The 16,686-nt window shown below is 38.6% G+C and overlaps 1 protein-coding gene across 1 annotated transcript in view; it reads left to right on the forward strand.

The window, feature by feature from the left end:
• Positions 1–1,158: 1,158 nt before the first annotated feature.
• Positions 1,159–16,686, forward strand: part of LOC137124037 (uncharacterized) — a 31,349-nt gene continuing 15,821 nt past the window's right edge. The window contains exons 1-26 of the mRNA XM_067498640.1: positions 1,159–1,276; positions 5,464–5,584; positions 7,037–7,055; positions 7,189–7,225; positions 8,532–8,654; positions 8,880–9,079; positions 9,156–9,259; positions 10,508–10,620; positions 10,759–11,004; positions 11,534–11,608; positions 11,724–11,965; positions 12,381–12,462; positions 12,573–12,713; positions 12,885–13,084; positions 13,191–13,300; positions 13,710–13,828; positions 13,916–14,086; positions 14,198–14,229; positions 14,724–14,821; positions 14,994–15,016; positions 15,137–15,158; positions 15,278–15,305; positions 15,403–15,481; positions 15,593–15,739; positions 15,895–16,106; positions 16,573–16,673. Of these exons, the coding sequence (XP_067354741.1) occupies positions 5,533–5,584; positions 7,037–7,055; positions 7,189–7,225; positions 8,532–8,654; positions 8,880–9,079; positions 9,156–9,259; positions 10,508–10,620; positions 10,759–11,004; positions 11,534–11,608; positions 11,724–11,965; positions 12,381–12,462; positions 12,573–12,713; positions 12,885–13,084; positions 13,191–13,300; positions 13,710–13,828; positions 13,916–14,086; positions 14,198–14,229; positions 14,724–14,821; positions 14,994–15,016; positions 15,137–15,158; positions 15,278–15,305; positions 15,403–15,481; positions 15,593–15,739; positions 15,895–16,106; positions 16,573–16,673 (2,776 nt within the window). The 5' untranslated portion in view covers positions 1,159–1,276; positions 5,464–5,532. The remainder of the gene's footprint in view (positions 1,277–5,463; positions 5,585–7,036; positions 7,056–7,188; positions 7,226–8,531; positions 8,655–8,879; positions 9,080–9,155; positions 9,260–10,507; positions 10,621–10,758; positions 11,005–11,533; positions 11,609–11,723; positions 11,966–12,380; positions 12,463–12,572; positions 12,714–12,884; positions 13,085–13,190; positions 13,301–13,709; positions 13,829–13,915; positions 14,087–14,197; positions 14,230–14,723; positions 14,822–14,993; positions 15,017–15,136; positions 15,159–15,277; positions 15,306–15,402; positions 15,482–15,592; positions 15,740–15,894; positions 16,107–16,572; positions 16,674–16,686) is intronic.

The following is a 16,686-nucleotide window of genomic DNA, read 5'->3' on the forward strand; positions in this document are numbered from 1 at the left end:
TAATGGATGGATGTCGAAGTCTGCATCCCTTTACATGTAAAATTGCATGTATGTACTGTGTCTTTAAACCTTACGTAATAACAACGCACCATTAGCTAATACAAATGTGATTTCATCATCAGAAGCAAGGAAATCGATTCAGCAAGAGTTTCCCTCCCTTTTGATTACAAATTAAAAATTACAAATATGCAAAACCCTCTGTTCATAATCTGCTCATCTAACCCTTCACAAATATAAACAAGCATAAAATGTGAACTAAGATGCAGGTTTAAGTTGTAGATCTGCAGTTCAGACATAACAGTTCACAAAAAAGGTCAAACCATTAGTTTATTGTACATTTGTTCAGCTTTCTTTCGATGCAATATTTCTGACATGTAATTCTTAAAGAATTAAAGTTACTCATACAATGAGTGTCTGGATGTTCAACTTAGATAAAGTTGTAAAGGAATTACTTTTTTTTTTTACCTGAATTCATTTTTTGAAGCCTCAGCTGATTGACAAACCAGTTTAACTTGATATGCATGTGTGTGTGTGTGTGTGTGTGCGCACACCCCCATACATGTGAATACTAAAGCCTGTTCCTAGAAAGGGTGTGCTGAGAATCTGTCCGTAGGACTTTACATTCTTAACTCAATCATTTTGATTTAAGTTCTTATTTGAGGTTTGAAAAAGAATCTTGAACATGGCAAGGAAATCTGTCCCCCTAATCTCCTCAGAATATGTCTTTTGACCTGCTTGTGGTCCGCCGTCTTTGTCGTCTACACATTATGACTGAGCTGGGTGCAATGTGACCACAGAAAGGAAAACAAGCGTTTCTGCGACAAGCCTTTTAAAGTTGATAGAAATTTCATTTTTAATCCATGATTGAGATCAAAGTTAGAAACTACATAACTGGCTGTTCACTTTGCCTACATCCAAAAAATACTAGCAATCTGATATCTGCTGTACATGAATCTTATATAACCCTTAACTGTGCATCTCCTTTTTCTTTTGCACTGTCGGTTGTTCATTTGCAGACAGACTGTGCATATTTGTAGCCCACACACGTAAACTTACATGTACACTCAATGAACACACTAATTGCAGTGTAATTCACACTGGGAGCAAATCTCCTCCTGCCCCCACAGTGCAGCACCTATAACACGTGCCATTGTCACAAAACACACCCTTTGGCTGTTTACAGGTACACACCTGTGTCTTACGTATCAGCAGTGACAGAGAGTTTAACACCGGCGGTTTCCAGCGACTGACGGACACCAGCTGCAACAAAAGCTTGGTAAGAGAGTCAGCTTTGATTTAATATTTTTGTAATAATTTTGTATCTCCTCAGTTACTTGTAGATGGATCTGTTTGTAATGACTTTAACATTTAAGGGCTTTTTTGATTGAACAGAAAATACAGAGAAATATGTGAATGGTGTTGAGGCAGGTTTGCGCCGGTAAATACCAGCTGATGTGGTAGAAAATCTGAATCTTTTCGGGTCTTTTTTGTCAACAACGTGCCGACCGGGGATTGTAGCAGTGGGAATAAGAGGTTCTTCCTCATTAACAAGAATAAGTCACTGGCTAGTAACAGCAACAAGATAAATCTGTGGAGGAAGACGTGTTCAGGTAAACGAAAGTAGCAGTGTTATGATACAAAAAAATACTCAATACATTGAATACTCTTATACTGAAAAATAAGACAAAATAGATAAAATATCAGTATGAAGTGCGAGAATACTTAATTAGTAAAATTAAAAAGAATTAGTAAAAAAGTAAAAAGTACTAAATCATCACTAAATGCCTTTATTCATTATTAATTAATGTAGTATTTTATGACAATTATATTATAGGACTGGAAGATTTGTACTTCCTCACTGTAAGGCCAGTTTGAAATACAGGGCACTTTACCCATAGCCATGCAAATTTTTAAACTATAATAAAATGTTATATAAAGTATTACTTTAAAATGTTAAGTACATGTAGTGAAAAGTAGAAATTTAATGAAGTACAAGTATAAAATAGTATCAAAGGGAAATAAACATATAAAATCAAGTAAGCCAAACGTTTATGTAGTCCTCGAGTAAATGTACTTCCTTAATTACTAAGTAATCCTGGGAATTGGAAAAATTTGCTTTGCACATTAAAACGCAGTATGACGTAATCGTCACAGTTTTTTGTGTTTATTCATTTATGAGAACATCATACATGTTGAAGTTTTGAGGATATTCGTGACACTGTTGCTTATTTGTGTAATTTGATGTCTTCCCTTTTAAAAAAGTGACCAAAATACTGGAAATGTTCTAATAACAAATGACCACAATATATTGCAATTAACAATGTACCTGTTAGTCACCGTTGTGTGATTCAAACATGTTTTATTCCATCCAAAATCTTTTTTACATCTTTTTACATAAAAAAAAAAACATCCTTTCACCTTGATTATTCAGACAAACCAAATTCAATAAACACCTAAACAGTGTCTTTCTCCTGAGTGTGTAATATGAGTAATGTCTGCTGTAGAATCAATAGGGTAGAAATAAAAATAAAAACACATAAACATATTTGCGGTGATGAAACATTTGCAAAATTGTAATAAGACAAGATCATTTCTATTGTATAGCATTACACTGCGAACCAAGAAGTCTGTCCAATCCAAGCTCAGCAGATGAAATCTACCAGAACGAAACTTTCTCTCCCATAATACACAATCCATGTCATTTAATATATTTTAACCATCCAACCGTCACAAATGAACAGCCTTGGATGAAAAAATGGCCAGTTAACCATTTAAACGGATTTTAACTTCTAGCACCTTTACCTATTACTACCTATAGATTTAAGACTGCTTTGGTTTTGTATCTTAAATGTGCTGTAGCTTTTCCTTTTTTTTAGTCTGCGTATTTCGGCACAATGGGCCTGTTTCCACCACGAAGTTCCTGGCTCTTTGCTTTCTCATTGGATGTTTTCACTGCAGTAACTCTTGATAGATGTTACCCGTGTCCTTGGTCACGGGCTAGTGCTTTTTGAAGGTTTGGGGCAGGGCCTACGGCAAAGAACATCACAGATTTGTCAAAAAAAACTGCAGCATTTCACACAGCTGGAATAACAAAAACTGCAAACAGTGATGTAAAAGGCAACAGACTGTCACATTTTTGATTTTTGATAGACAGGGCTTCTGGATCTGTTATAGAAATTTAAATCATAATGTGCTTGAGGGGCTACCCCAGGGAGGTATCCCAGACTTTAGTGCCTACATGGGAAACAAAAGTGCCAATCAGTAACATTGAGCTCTGCAGGACAACCCTGATAGCTCCTGGACCATCAGAACATACTACCCCCCTGATCCTGAAGTTGGGAGGGAAGGACTAGACCCTGGTTACTGGCACCTGTGGTGGAAACAGAAGTAGACAGACTTAAGTTCCTCAAAAGGTTCCCTCTTCCTGGGTAAAGTTCTTACAGTTACAAGCAGTAATTTTATTTCTTCTAGTTTTGTGGAGCTAACTGTAGATTCAGAAATCTAAAAATTGCGTGATTGTCAACAGCCAAAACCTGTTGCTGTTGACACCATTGTGTCCCAAAATCAAGACAAGGACATCATGCAAGGCTACTGCCAGTGACTTTGTTAAATTCTTGTTAAATACTCAATTAACATTAACCTTTATCTTTTTTTTTTCTGGTCTTTTGGCTTATCCCATAAATTCAGGGTCGCCACAGTGGGTCATTCATCCACACGTTGATTTGGCACTTTTATTTTTTACGCTGGATGCCCTTCCTAATGCAGTCCTTCCCAATTTTTAGCAGGCTGAGGGTGTATTGCCCAGGGACACCTTGACATGTGGTCAGGGAGAACCTCTGACCTTATGGTCGGCCTCTCGACCAACTTAACCACTTAACCACAACACTAATCTTTATCTTGTTTACCATTAGTTATATTAGTTATATACATTTATTTTTGAAGCCTGGCACACAAATTTTAACTGTATAATGGCAGAGAAGGCTGCTTTCTGACTTTTCTTTCCATGTGTGTCATATTCCAGCAGAGTGACAGCACACGGGATCCACAACAGTAACTGTCTAAATTTTAAAAATCCATGGGGCAAAGCAATTTATTTTATTATCTATGAGGCATTTTTTCAGACCTTAGGTGGACTTTGTTTTAAAAATGAAGTGGCATCAGCTCATTATTGATCTCCACTTTCATTCAGGTTTTCACTGATCTGCGTGTTCCTGTCTGCAGCCTTTTGTTCCATGTTTTCCAAAAGAAATCTACGTGGGGACGCCAGCTGTCCCTAATCCCCTACCCCAACTTCGAAAGCCAGTGCTACCATTTACATGACCTGAGAAAGCCAACCGTAACCTGCTTACCTAAGTCCACGTAAAAGCATTAATTGGGACAGTGGAAAAAACAAATGGTTTGACTATATTGGGATCCAGTTTCATATTAATTGAACTTTGTCTGCCATCTGTTGCACTGGAATAGTATTAGAAAATTGCATCTTTATGTACAGGAGGGACTGAAACAATTATTTCAGTGTACAGTATTACATGGGTATTTAGTCCTCTGAATATATTAACTGATGGTGAAGTTCAAGCGGATGGTTAGGGTTTGTAACTGAGTGTGTGCGTGTGTGTGCGCACGTGTGTGTGTGTGTGTGTTTGTGTGTGTGTATGTGATTATAAAGTTAGGATAACAATCAATGAATCATTTTTTATCACTTTATCGTGACAGAAGCTGATGGATAAGTGTCAGCAACTTGAGAAATGTGACTTATGTCAAACAACACACCTTGGAATCTTAGGATACATCTTGGCTTTTTAACCAGAACTCCCCCTTTTTCTTGTAGAATAATGTGTCTAACATATTCTGGGTTTGGCAGTTTATACTGTATTTTTCATGACGACATTAAGCTGAGTTCATTTTTCAACTGGGAACCATGTGATTGTTGTCTTTGTGTTCATTGTTTGGAGGTGAAAGGTGTAGAGTTTCTGCATTCTTTCCATAGACAAACCTATTGTCCCACCACCTTTGTACTGCCATGGTAAATGTCACTGAATGCCACTGATTATAAAATATCTGGCAGACACTCCCTGGTTTCTATCTGCTACCAACCACACAGGTTCTGGTGGTTATGTTGCATCAGTGGTAAACAAAGATGAAAGTAACTGGGAATTTTTTTTTTGAAAAACTCAGTAATGTAGTATACAGTATCATAATTTTACAGTAGGAAAAGGTGTCTTGTCTCTTTGATATGAACTACATTCACGTAATGTATTGTTCCATTTACGGCTCTCATATCAAGTTCATCAGTGATTTACAGGAATGTTTTTTTTATTATATCTTTTAAATTCATTACAAAAAAAAAAAAAAAAAGACAGCTGCTGGATATTATTTAAATATGCCCAATCTCACGCTCACGCCCCCTGATTGCAAAACATCCACATCTTAAGGCTGCTCTTCTATTTGTTTGTCCTCCACCAGCTTTCGGCGATTCCATCTCCGGTGATTTCAACCACAAAGATCTCAGGGTCCCATGAGATTCGCCACATCATGACATCACGCCACCTGTTCCTCCTCATTTACTCACTGGGGTGCTGCTTGGGTAAGACCAGATTTAGTCTCCTTAAACATGTAAAAAAAAAAAGGACACTGTAAAAAAAGTCAAGCCTGCCTATATAGTACTTAGCATGTCCTATATTTTTGTTAATCTTAACACATGATTAAAAACCCAAACCACAAAACACTTCACTAATTGTACTAGCAAATCCAAAGTCTGATGTAGCTCACTCATGTGTTGCAGAGCTCGATTAGTGTCCAAAAACTATTAAAAACATATCGAGTAGCCCAGGGTGCAAATTAACTAGCACCACATGTTTGTTAATCTGCGGTAATAAATTACTTCTGTTTGAGTGAAAGGAGCTACAGTGGTCCGCAGTGTCCAGTGGTTCTGTAAATCTTTCAAAGCTGGAACTCTATAAATGTACAGTATGAAAGCAGTATTCATGCATTTAGTAGGAATGAATGGGGACAAAGAGGGGGAAGTCAGACAGTATTGTGAAAAGGACTAATGCATTGTTGGACTGTCTTTTCACTGGATTTGTGGACGATATCAAATCTACACAGTGACGTCAGCTTTTTTGTTTCAAGGATAAATATTGTGTCACCAAATTCTATGAGTGGACCAAACTCAACACTGTGTTAGTTCGTCCTTTAAGACTGTCTCACCTCTCTACTGTGTATGTGTCTCTCAGCCCCTTGAAAAAGACAGGTCACGAAAATAAAGATACATTTTGTAAAAGACTGTAATCTAATAAAACAAGTATAGTGGGTGGTGGTGGGGGGGGACTGAGACAAAAACATGTCCCCCAGTGCAACGGTGTGTCTCAAAAATGTGTTCTCAGTGGCTTTTAGACAAAATAGTCTTTGTTGGAAATGCATGTTTTACAGCTGCTGCAAGTCAAATTAAAACACTAAAACAGAAATTGTCAGATAGTAGTAGACACCTGTGGAATCTTTTGAAAGTTTTACAAAGTTTCAGAGCCAATATCTTTAAGTTTCTTTCTGAGATTTCAGCATTCTGAGGATTGGTGGAACGGTCTAATGAGGTTAAGTGCAGTAGTCATGGGACCTTAAGTCAAAGCAGCCTTATACATATTACTGTATTTCTCAAATAGTTAAGCTTTATCTAAAGTAGGTTAGAACCCAAGATAGTAGAAATAAATACATAATCCGGGACAAGAATCTGAATCTGCAAAAGGTTTTTAATAAGTTGAGCTGACAAGTACATGTAGTGAAGTTAGAAGTACAATAGATCCCTATGAACTGTGGTAAAACCATTATAAAAGTACTTTTTGTACAGTACAAGTATCTCAAAATTGTACATATGTACATATACAGTAGTTAGATTAATGCACTTAGAAAACTTGGATTTAATAGGATAAAAGAAAGCTAGTCATATTTAACTATGAAGAAAAAGAAATGATTAGCTTATAATGTCCAACATGTCCAATTTACTGTCATCTCTGACAACGTTGCACTTTATCTTCTCCCACAGGCACATCAAGTACACAAAGGTAAGATCAGAAAGTTGCGTAACATGTTTTCGACTTGTTCACCTTGTTCACACAACACATCTAAATGTAAGAAACAATCACCCACGTCCTTTCTAAACGCTAATCTTGTTGCTTCACTGGTGCACATCTACAGAAATGCAGCCTGCACAACAGAGGGCACCTGTGGTCAGGTGAGTGAGGCTTTCACACATTTAGCTCCAAAGCATTTTTGTAGAACTGATCGCAAACTTAAAATTCTCAGGGTGATGAATTCATCAGATACAGATATATCGGCTTCTTCATTCAAATGTTTTCTAAACAGCAAACGATAAGCCATGTTTGTACAAAAAGCTTTGCTGAATCTGGACGTCTTTCATTAGAGAGCAACACTGAGTGGATGCCAATCCGTTTTTCCAAAATAGGAGAAAGCAACTCCAAAGTGTGATAGTAGTACAGTACCAGGCTGAATCCTTCTGCATGCACTACCTTGACAGCTATAAAGTCATAGTTTGCTCATAATTTCAACCTCAGTGTCCTAGGATTCTTAGAATAACTTGAACATACCAGCAGGATTACAACCAGTTTGCAGGTTGTTCACATATCACTTATCTTGCTGAGCTTAATAAAACACAGCCAGCATTTATCAAAACACCCGTCAGGCATGTACATACTGCGCCACACAATAGATCTGCTCGCTGTACATTTACCATGTTGAGATTCCATAGACTTGTCAAAGCTGTGGGTGCATGTCGTCATGTGAGATGCTTCTACCCCCGTTCAGCAGTTCTTGTGACTAATGCACCAGCACGCACAGCAGTATGTGGAGGCAATGAGCTGTAACAGTGGGACAGTCACTATTTTCTAGGCCTTTGAAATTAGCCACAGATAAGTCAGACACGGAAACAGCGTATCTATTTTTTCTTTGACAGCAGACCTTTAACTCATCATAGCCGGACAAAAGCAGGGTGTAATGAACACATTAACAATGGCTCGGCTTCATCACATCCATAGGTCATGTTAATGAGCCTAAACGTAAAAAGTCATCCTAATTTGTGCAGACATCCCCAAATTGACTCATCATTCTCTAGATTTATATGGGTTCACAAATTATCTCTACGGCCAGAAAGAACCAAAAAGTGTCTAAATCACGTGTGTTGCCAAATTTGAGATGAATGACACATTAAAATTTAGGCCAGAAGTGACGAACACTTGCTCAAATCTGCTCATGGGAAACAGCCAAGTGTACCAACATTTAGCCAGAGTGTGAATTTGCTGCAAGGAACCCAAAGCAAAGTAGCTTCTGTTAACTGAGGTAGTAACGTAGCGATAGAAAACTTCATACTCAATATAAAAGTGCAAATACTTGACTACAAATGTACTCCACTATTTTGTAGTGAAGTCCATTCTCCAAAATGTACTTTAAGAACAGTAGTATTTCTTTTACTATGTTAAATCGATTCTTTATTGCGGTTTTTCCCTCTTGTCAATTATGTCAAGGTGCCAGATTCGACGTCCAGCTTCCTCCAGTGTGTGGGGTTGCAATCGGCAGACACAGGGAAAGACCACATGCGGAGGCTGAAAGGAATGCTTGAAGCGACAATGGATGTGTATACTTTCATGGTAATGCTCCCTGAATAGATGCAGAACTGGATGAGCACTGTTACAAAATCCAACCCAATCACTTGATACTGTAACGCTTAGTAAAACGTTCCACATTGAGATGTATCATTAGTGCAGGGAAAAAACTATGCACATGTACGGATGGATTATTAGCCCTGGAGGGAAACAATTCATAATTGTAATTCATATTATGTCAACATTGACTTCTCCACCCCATCATTGCAGAGGTCCAGCGTGAAAGGAGTGCCACTTCTCAGCCTAGAGGGGGCGCTGGATGTGAAACTCGGGGCAGACCCTCTCCAGAATGAAGACCTCGTCCAGATGTGGATGGAGGTCCAGATAAAACCCCTACTGAAATCCATCAGCAAACACTTCCTGACCTGTCTCAGCACCAAGAACTTCAGCTGCTCCACCTACCAGACCGTGTACGTCTCTTTCTGTCTCCGTCTAACATGTTTCTGTGACCACAACAACTTCTCACCATTCTGACTGTTCTTACAGGGTGAGGAAGCTCAGTGACTACTATTCTGAGTTGGACCCAGCCAGACAAAAGTGGATCTATACTTTCTTCATGTACCCGTTCCTGTCTGGAGACAGAGTGGCTGGTAAACTCTTTATTCTAATAAGTAGAAATTATTGTTTTCTTATAGTTTATAGTTATGCTATTATAGTAATCATAGTTTAGTGCTCAGAATGCTCAGAAATCCAAAATATTCGATTAAATTGACATACTAACTGTGAATTGCTAAAACAATACATGTAAAAACCAAAAATCTGAAGGATAGAAACATCCACTAAAAATACAAAGTACTGGTGAAAAAAGTAAAAGCAACAGTGTTTTAATAACTTCTTGAACCACCTTAGAAAGTGTCGTGTGGCCCAATATCTCTGTTGGGTTGAGGCTCTGACTAGGTGGCTGCAAAAGGTGGATTTGTGTTTCTAAAGCAATTCTGCAGTAGTTGTACTTCAGTATTTAGAGTCATAGTCCTGCTACTCTTCTGAGCTTCAGCTTGCCGACAGCCACCCAGACCTTATACTGTAGGACACCTTGGTAAATGTGGGGATTCATTTTCCTCTCCACACTAGCAAGCGGTTCAGGTCTAGAGGCGGCAAACCATCCCCGAATCATGAGGTTCCCCTGTGTTTGGATCTTGAGTGGCCTCAGTCACACATTATCTCCATTCATAAACAATATGTCTAACTGTGGACGGATGAATATCTACAGTAAGGTCTTTGAGAATTATCTGTAACCTTTTCTTGGCTCCCGTCAGCTGATGTTACTTGTAAACAGCCCACTGACACTGTTTGAGTGTTTTTATAAGTCAAGTAGCTCTAAACCACACCTCCATTCTCATTGGATTGATTTGGTCAAGTTCTTCCACCATCACTTTGTACGTTGAATGGTTGTGTTCAATAAAGACATGAAAGATCAGTAATCACAATAATTCAGTTCTTAGGCTCAGACATTATTGCTATTGCATTACAAATTTGACGCATTAGCTTGTTCACTAGTACAAGTAGGCTTCACAGTTAAACGTTTTCATTCATAGTGCTTTGCTTTCCAAGCTGCCAAGATAACTAATGTCATCACAGTAGATAATGGCTCCAACAATTCCTCATACCAGCTCTTGATTTGGGGAAACTGGTTTTACGCACTTTGAATTTCATCACTCGAATAAACTGTAACACGGCTTGAAGTTTGAAATGCTATCACACCATTCAGTGGCCATCAGTCGTCAGTTATGACGACCGTTTAGGCGCCAAAATGAGATAGAGTTAGGCTTTGTTAATTCCGAATAACATTTGTGACGGTTTTAATTTGTGTTCTGAGGGAATGTGCTGTTCTCGTACAGGTTGTCTGAGCCCACAGGAGGGCAGTGAGGACTGGCTACTGAAGAATTTCGGTTCGTTCAGAGTCGTGGCCCGAATAAAAGACTTCTTAACGCTCAACATGAACTTCAGTGGAGTGAGTGACTTCATAATTTACATCAGTCAGCCTCCCGGCAGCAGCAGAGTGCGGAAAAGCTCTGACAGCAGAGCAAACTACGCCTAAACCTCTTGTCCTCTTCTTCTCTTCTTTCTTTGTTCTTTTTCTTCACCACAGTTGGACGCTCTTCACCTGCTGACGGGAGCACAGAAAGCTGAGCTGCTGTTGAATCCTGAGCTTGCAGGCTCAGACAACGCCACCCTAACTTTGGTCTTCGACAGTTTGTTGACAGGGGGCTCTTCCAATTCTATAAGTCTGGGAGGGTCTGACAATGGGACAAGTCCTGGATTGCTACTTACCAGTTCACTACAACCCACATATAACCAGTACCTGCCAACATCTCCACACAACAGTCTCGGAGAGGTACTGTAATGTAGTATCAGAAAGTAACTAATCACATTTACTCAAGTACTCTACTTAGTACAAAATTAAAGTACTATTTCTCCACAGTTTCATTTTATAGTACTTCATACTGTGCTACATTTCAGAGGGTAATGTCGTACTTGTTACTACACTACATTTCGATGACTGCAATAGTCACCTTCGAGATTTGACACAAATAGAATAAATTATGAAGTATTAATGTAGTGTTCTGAGATCAGAACATCTCAGTACATCTTCCACCTCTGAATATTGGCAAGTCTAATGCTAGAAATAATATCACTGGCCAAATATTTTGCAGTGTAGAAGTACTGTGTTGAAACGATTTCTGTGTATTTGGTGCATAACTAAATAACTACCCCAAAAACATCACTGGTTGATCCACTTGTGACAACTCATATTTTATGCTGCTTCTCAAGCAGAGCCATCAACGTCCAATATTATATCAAATACACTATGACATGTACATATTAAAAACATGTTTTATGTACCTCTTGTGTCACACGTACAGGTTGTGAACGGGTTCATGACGGCTTTCAGGCCCATGGGGAGCTTCGTTCATGAGTTTGTCTCCTTCACTAAAAGGGTATAAGCACTCGTCCATACGAACGCATACACACAGATGCAGTTAAACTAATTTCAGAAGCAGTGGTAGTAGAGCCACCAGGTGTGACCACTCCGTGTCTGCTGTGTTTCCACAGAGAAATGTGTCCGAAATAAAAAGCACCACTTTCACCCAGTTCCTGCTCAACTGGACTCTGGCTGAGCTGGCAGACATGTACAAGCCACAAATCGCCTCTACCGTTCCAGAGATGCCAACATTCGATGTGACTAATTTTAAGGACTGGTACGAGCAGGTTGTGACGCCGGTGTTACGGAGGTTTTTGCCAAATGAAGCTGCCCTGATGCATCAAAACCTCACACTCGCCTTCAAAGAAGTCTTGTATGTCGAGTTATCCTCTTGTTTTTCTTTATAATTTCTTTATTTAGTGTGGCAATGAAACAATAGCATTTTTATTTAAATTACATTTTTATTTAAACTGCATGTCCAGCCCCGAGCATAACTGGGGATTCTCTCGCGAAGAAACTGTTTTCTTAAATATGAAATACATGATCAAATTGTCATAAGAAAGCAAAAGATACAAAATAGCAGAGATTTGTCGACTGACCACAAAGTCAACTCCAAATTAATTCTAAGTTCATTTCATTAAAAAATAACTTTATAAAAGGTTAAAAAACAGGGTGTGGGGCTATCAGCTTTGTGCATTGTGCAGCTTTAAGTCAACACACTTGTTCATGCAGACAACTTTCTGTGTGGTGTGTACTACATTGTGATTTGTCTGTTTATTTTTGTGAAGCTTTCTAGAAAATGGTGATGACAGCGGAACCTCTGAAATCCAGGACGTTTGTAGCATCACTCTTGATAAGAGCCCATGTGGGGTAAAAGCCTTCGTTTCACTTTAATTTATTTGAACTAAGTTTAAATGTTTAGAGTTTTTTTTTTTTTTTACGTGTTACTGTTAATAAACTATGGTTTATTTTTCTACCAGCTCACCAATACTGTGGAGAATCTGGCCTATGCTTTGCATTGTGCTGCTAGTTCCAACCTGACCATATCTGAAGGAACGTCCCTGAGACTGATTGTCGAGCTGACAAAGCGTCTGAACTCACTGATAGTGGAGCTCAAAGCGGTGAGTGTTTTCTGAATGGTCTGCTTTTAAAATGAATTTTTTAGTCATGTGTTTTAGATGTTCATGATCAAAGTACACAGAACATCTGATATACACTTGACATTTGTTTGTAAGTCTGCTCATTTGTTACAGTTTAAGTTAAATGCACGTTTCCTTACTTTGTTCCTCTAGAACTTCAGTGAGGCTGTGCTGGACTTTCAGCAGATCTTTGGTGAGGTGAACTCTCCTTTGACTGAGCAACACATGGACGACCCGGACTTCATCAAGCTCTGGTTCCAAATCAAACTAATGCCCCTCCTGCCCGACATACCCCCAGCCCTCCTCTCTTGCCTCAGCACCAAGAACTTCTCCTGCCCTGTTTATCAAACCATGTGAGTTCACAGGTTTTGGAGCAGTTTTTAAATTTTTTTTTAAAATTTACCCTGCAAACAAAAAGGTGAGAAAAATGTAATTTTGTCTTTCCTTTGCTGTGTGCAGTGTCGCAGCTCTCAGTAAACACATGAGTGTCATGGACGCTGATCCAGCGTACGGTCTTAACATCTACAAGTACTTCATCTATTCCTATCTGCAGCATAACAACACCTCTGGTAGGTAAAGCGATAGCTACGGTAGGGAGGAAAAAAACATGCCAAAAATGTGAAAAATATGTTCTTTGTAAATGAAGAATAATTACCAGAATCTGAGACATTTTTGTCTTGCACATACATATGTGCAACTATTACAAACACCAAAAAATTCTAGGAAAGTTCAACTTAGGGGAGTCACATTCTAGTCACTGATTCTTTTAGATTTCCGTGATGTCAAGGCTGGATTTTGCTGTTAGTTTAGGCGATGTTAGAGACAATTTTTAATATTTTTTACAGTGTTTTGTCCTGTTCGCTCCTGATATATAAAGTAACTATTGGTCAGATAAATTAGCTGGAAAAAAGTGTAAACTAACATGAAACAGCAGCCTATACAGTGCAAACTCACATTAATGTTGCATATATTTTCCAGATGCCCAGTGTTTCACCTCAGCCAATCAGAGTGCAGAGTGGCTGGGAAACAACTTCGGCTTCTTCTCAAGATTTGCCTCCATCACTGACTTCTACAAGCTGAACCCAAACTTCTCTGGAGTAAGTGTGGAGAACTTTAAAATGCTCAAACTGAAACCTCATATTACTGTAAATAATATGTTCTCTTTTCTTTGCTTTGTTTTTTAGCTGGATGTTCTTCATCTCCTGACACCACAACAAATAGCAGAGATGCTGTTGTTGCCTCTTCCTGCTCCTCCTGCAAAGGATGTTGTTATCAACCGAGTGTTTGACTTCCTTGTGCAGTTCCCTGAAATGCTTCCAGAGGTGTTGGACTCTCTGGTTAAACTTGCAATAGAGGTAAAAAAAAAAAAAAAAAAAAAAAACTTTAAGATGCTATGATTTTAAACTTTTTACTAACCCTTTATTGGTCCTGTTTAATTGTATATATATTTTTTTATTTTATTTTAGGCCAATCCACCCTGTGATGTCTACAAACAAGTGTGAGTAATTTAAAATGGTTTTACTGTATATATATGTGTTTCATTTTAAATTAAGTATATTTTTAACACAGTATATTTTGTTAATTTCTTTACATTTACCCTGGAGACCTGTCAACACTGTATCACCAATATCTTACTAATTGCTGTTTTGGAGTAACTGCTGACACTGATTGCTGTCAATAACGAAACAAGAACAATCAGAAACAGTTACAATTTATGTTGGCAAAATAACAGTTGGCAAAATAACACACATCACCGAAATACCATAGGCTAATAATAGTATTAATTTACATGAATGTAAGCTGCATATGAGTATTTTAAAACACAAATCTTGACATTTTGGGCAGTTTTGCTACTATCTAATGGCCCATGTACTAGAGCGATATTAAACATTCAAATTATCTCTACTGTAGATTAAATATTTAAATAATCTATATGATGTTGTAGTTTGATCCCTTCTAAAGTCTTTATATTTGTTTCTGTTTGTGTGTCAGCTTGGAGAGATTGTATGGCGCAATAGTATCTCTGCCTCCGGAAATCGAGCCATTCGCCTGGACTGGAATGGACGACCTGAAGAACATTGCACCAGCCGGTCAGTCTTACACTTAGATATATATTTAAAATAAATAAATAAATAATACCATGAACACAGCGTTACACAATAAATTATTTAGACAGTGCAACATGTTGCTATTATTTTTTGTCTATTGTATCATGTGTGTTCAAAAGTGAATTTAATTATTTCTTTGTTTTGATTTGGACAGGGTGTGTCCCACAGAACATCATGGTAAGATTTCTTTACTTCAGCTCCACGTACAGGACATGTCTATAGAACATATTGACTTTTAACCTAATGCTGTTGGTGCAACCATAATGTTTAATGTCTTTTTCAAACATTAATTCACAGTGTCCTGTTACCCTGTACAATGGTGAGACCTCTTTGACATCAGTGTTAAGTTTCGCTCTATTACTCATTATATTATTTAAGTGTTTTTAGTTGAATCATTCAAGTTCAATCAAGTAAAAATTTTTCTGTGCTATTTTTCAGCCACTAGCATCTGCAGAGGAATTGACAGGTGATGACTTTTTTGCCTTTCACATTCAGAAGTATCAAGACAGTTGTTATAGTTTCTGTCCTGACACATGCATGTTCTATTGTACTTGTATTCACAGCTCTGACCTGCAGTCCTACCTGAATACATCTATGGATGTTTCCTGCAATTTTCCCCTGGAGAAATATGCATGTGCACAGGTGATTGATTTGAAAGCGTTAAAGTCAGACTGCAAAGTGAACAATGTGCAACATGCTGCGGGGGGTGTTAAACAGTAGAGTTGATTAAATCTTGTTCTCTCCCACACCCAGCTGGAGAACTTCACAGCCAACCAGCTAGTGGCTCTGTTAGAGTGTAACCTGCCTGGAAACAGCAGCCACTCCAAAGTCCTGTGGAAGATGCTTCTCTCTAAAGTTTCCTTTGTCTTGGACCCAGCTCTGGACATCCTGAGCAACACGGTGAGCTTTTTAAACCGCTGACGGACACAATGTCTCTTAAATAAAGTTAATAATTCAAAGGTCCAAACCACAGCAAACTCCGAACCCCTTTAGAGACGACTGAGGGAGATCTGCTTTAGGTAAACTAATCTGTAGTGATTTGATCTGTCCCACAGTCCACGACCATGATTGGTCCATCAGCGCCTGAGGTTTTGGACGTGATTGGGGAGATGAGATTGTTATTGCTGACCCGCGAGCAGCTGATGGACAGCAATGTGATCAGGCAATGGTTCTCCGGCCGACTGAGCAGGTTCCTGCCGTCTGCGTCGGGAAGTTTCCTGTCATGTTTGAGCTCCAGGAACCTCAGCTGTCAGACTTACCAGCAAGTGTAAGCAACTTCCGCTGACAGTCTTTCATAAAATTTTTATTAATTTTACTCTTGCCTAGTTCGGCTTAAGAATTGTGTTTCGCTTGGGTCACATTGTCGTCGTGGTAACATGCAAACTTTTAGAGGCTTAACATGTTAATGCAACATCTGCTTCATTAGCTGTTGTGATTAAATAATCAAATAGGATTATAATGGGAGGAGACCTATTTTTCAATGCCAAACCCAACATTTCTGCTTGTTCTATCAAATCTTGTTCTATCAAACAGCCTCTCTATGCAGAACTCATTGGTGTACACTAATATTAAGACTGATCACGCTCTGGTTTTCAAACACACGAGTGCTGGATGAGTTGGTTCTTTCCTCACACATTTTCTCACAAAGCGGAGAAATGGCTGCATTGTATTTCCATGCAACAATCCTGTGTTTTAATGTTAGCTTCCTGTCCTGTGTCTTGTTCTATTGCCAGACTGCAGGTGTTTATTCTTCATTTCGATGACATGACCCTAAAACAGCAGAACTTGGTCTTGAAGGATTTCATCCTTAGTTTCCTGTCACAACCAAATTCAGGTACGTTCTGATA

Source organism: Channa argus, chromosome 3, assembly GCF_033026475.1.
Source record: "Channa argus isolate prfri chromosome 3, Channa argus male v1.0, whole genome shotgun sequence".
Lineage (NCBI taxonomy): Eukaryota > Metazoa > Chordata > Actinopteri > Anabantiformes > Channidae > Channa > Channa argus.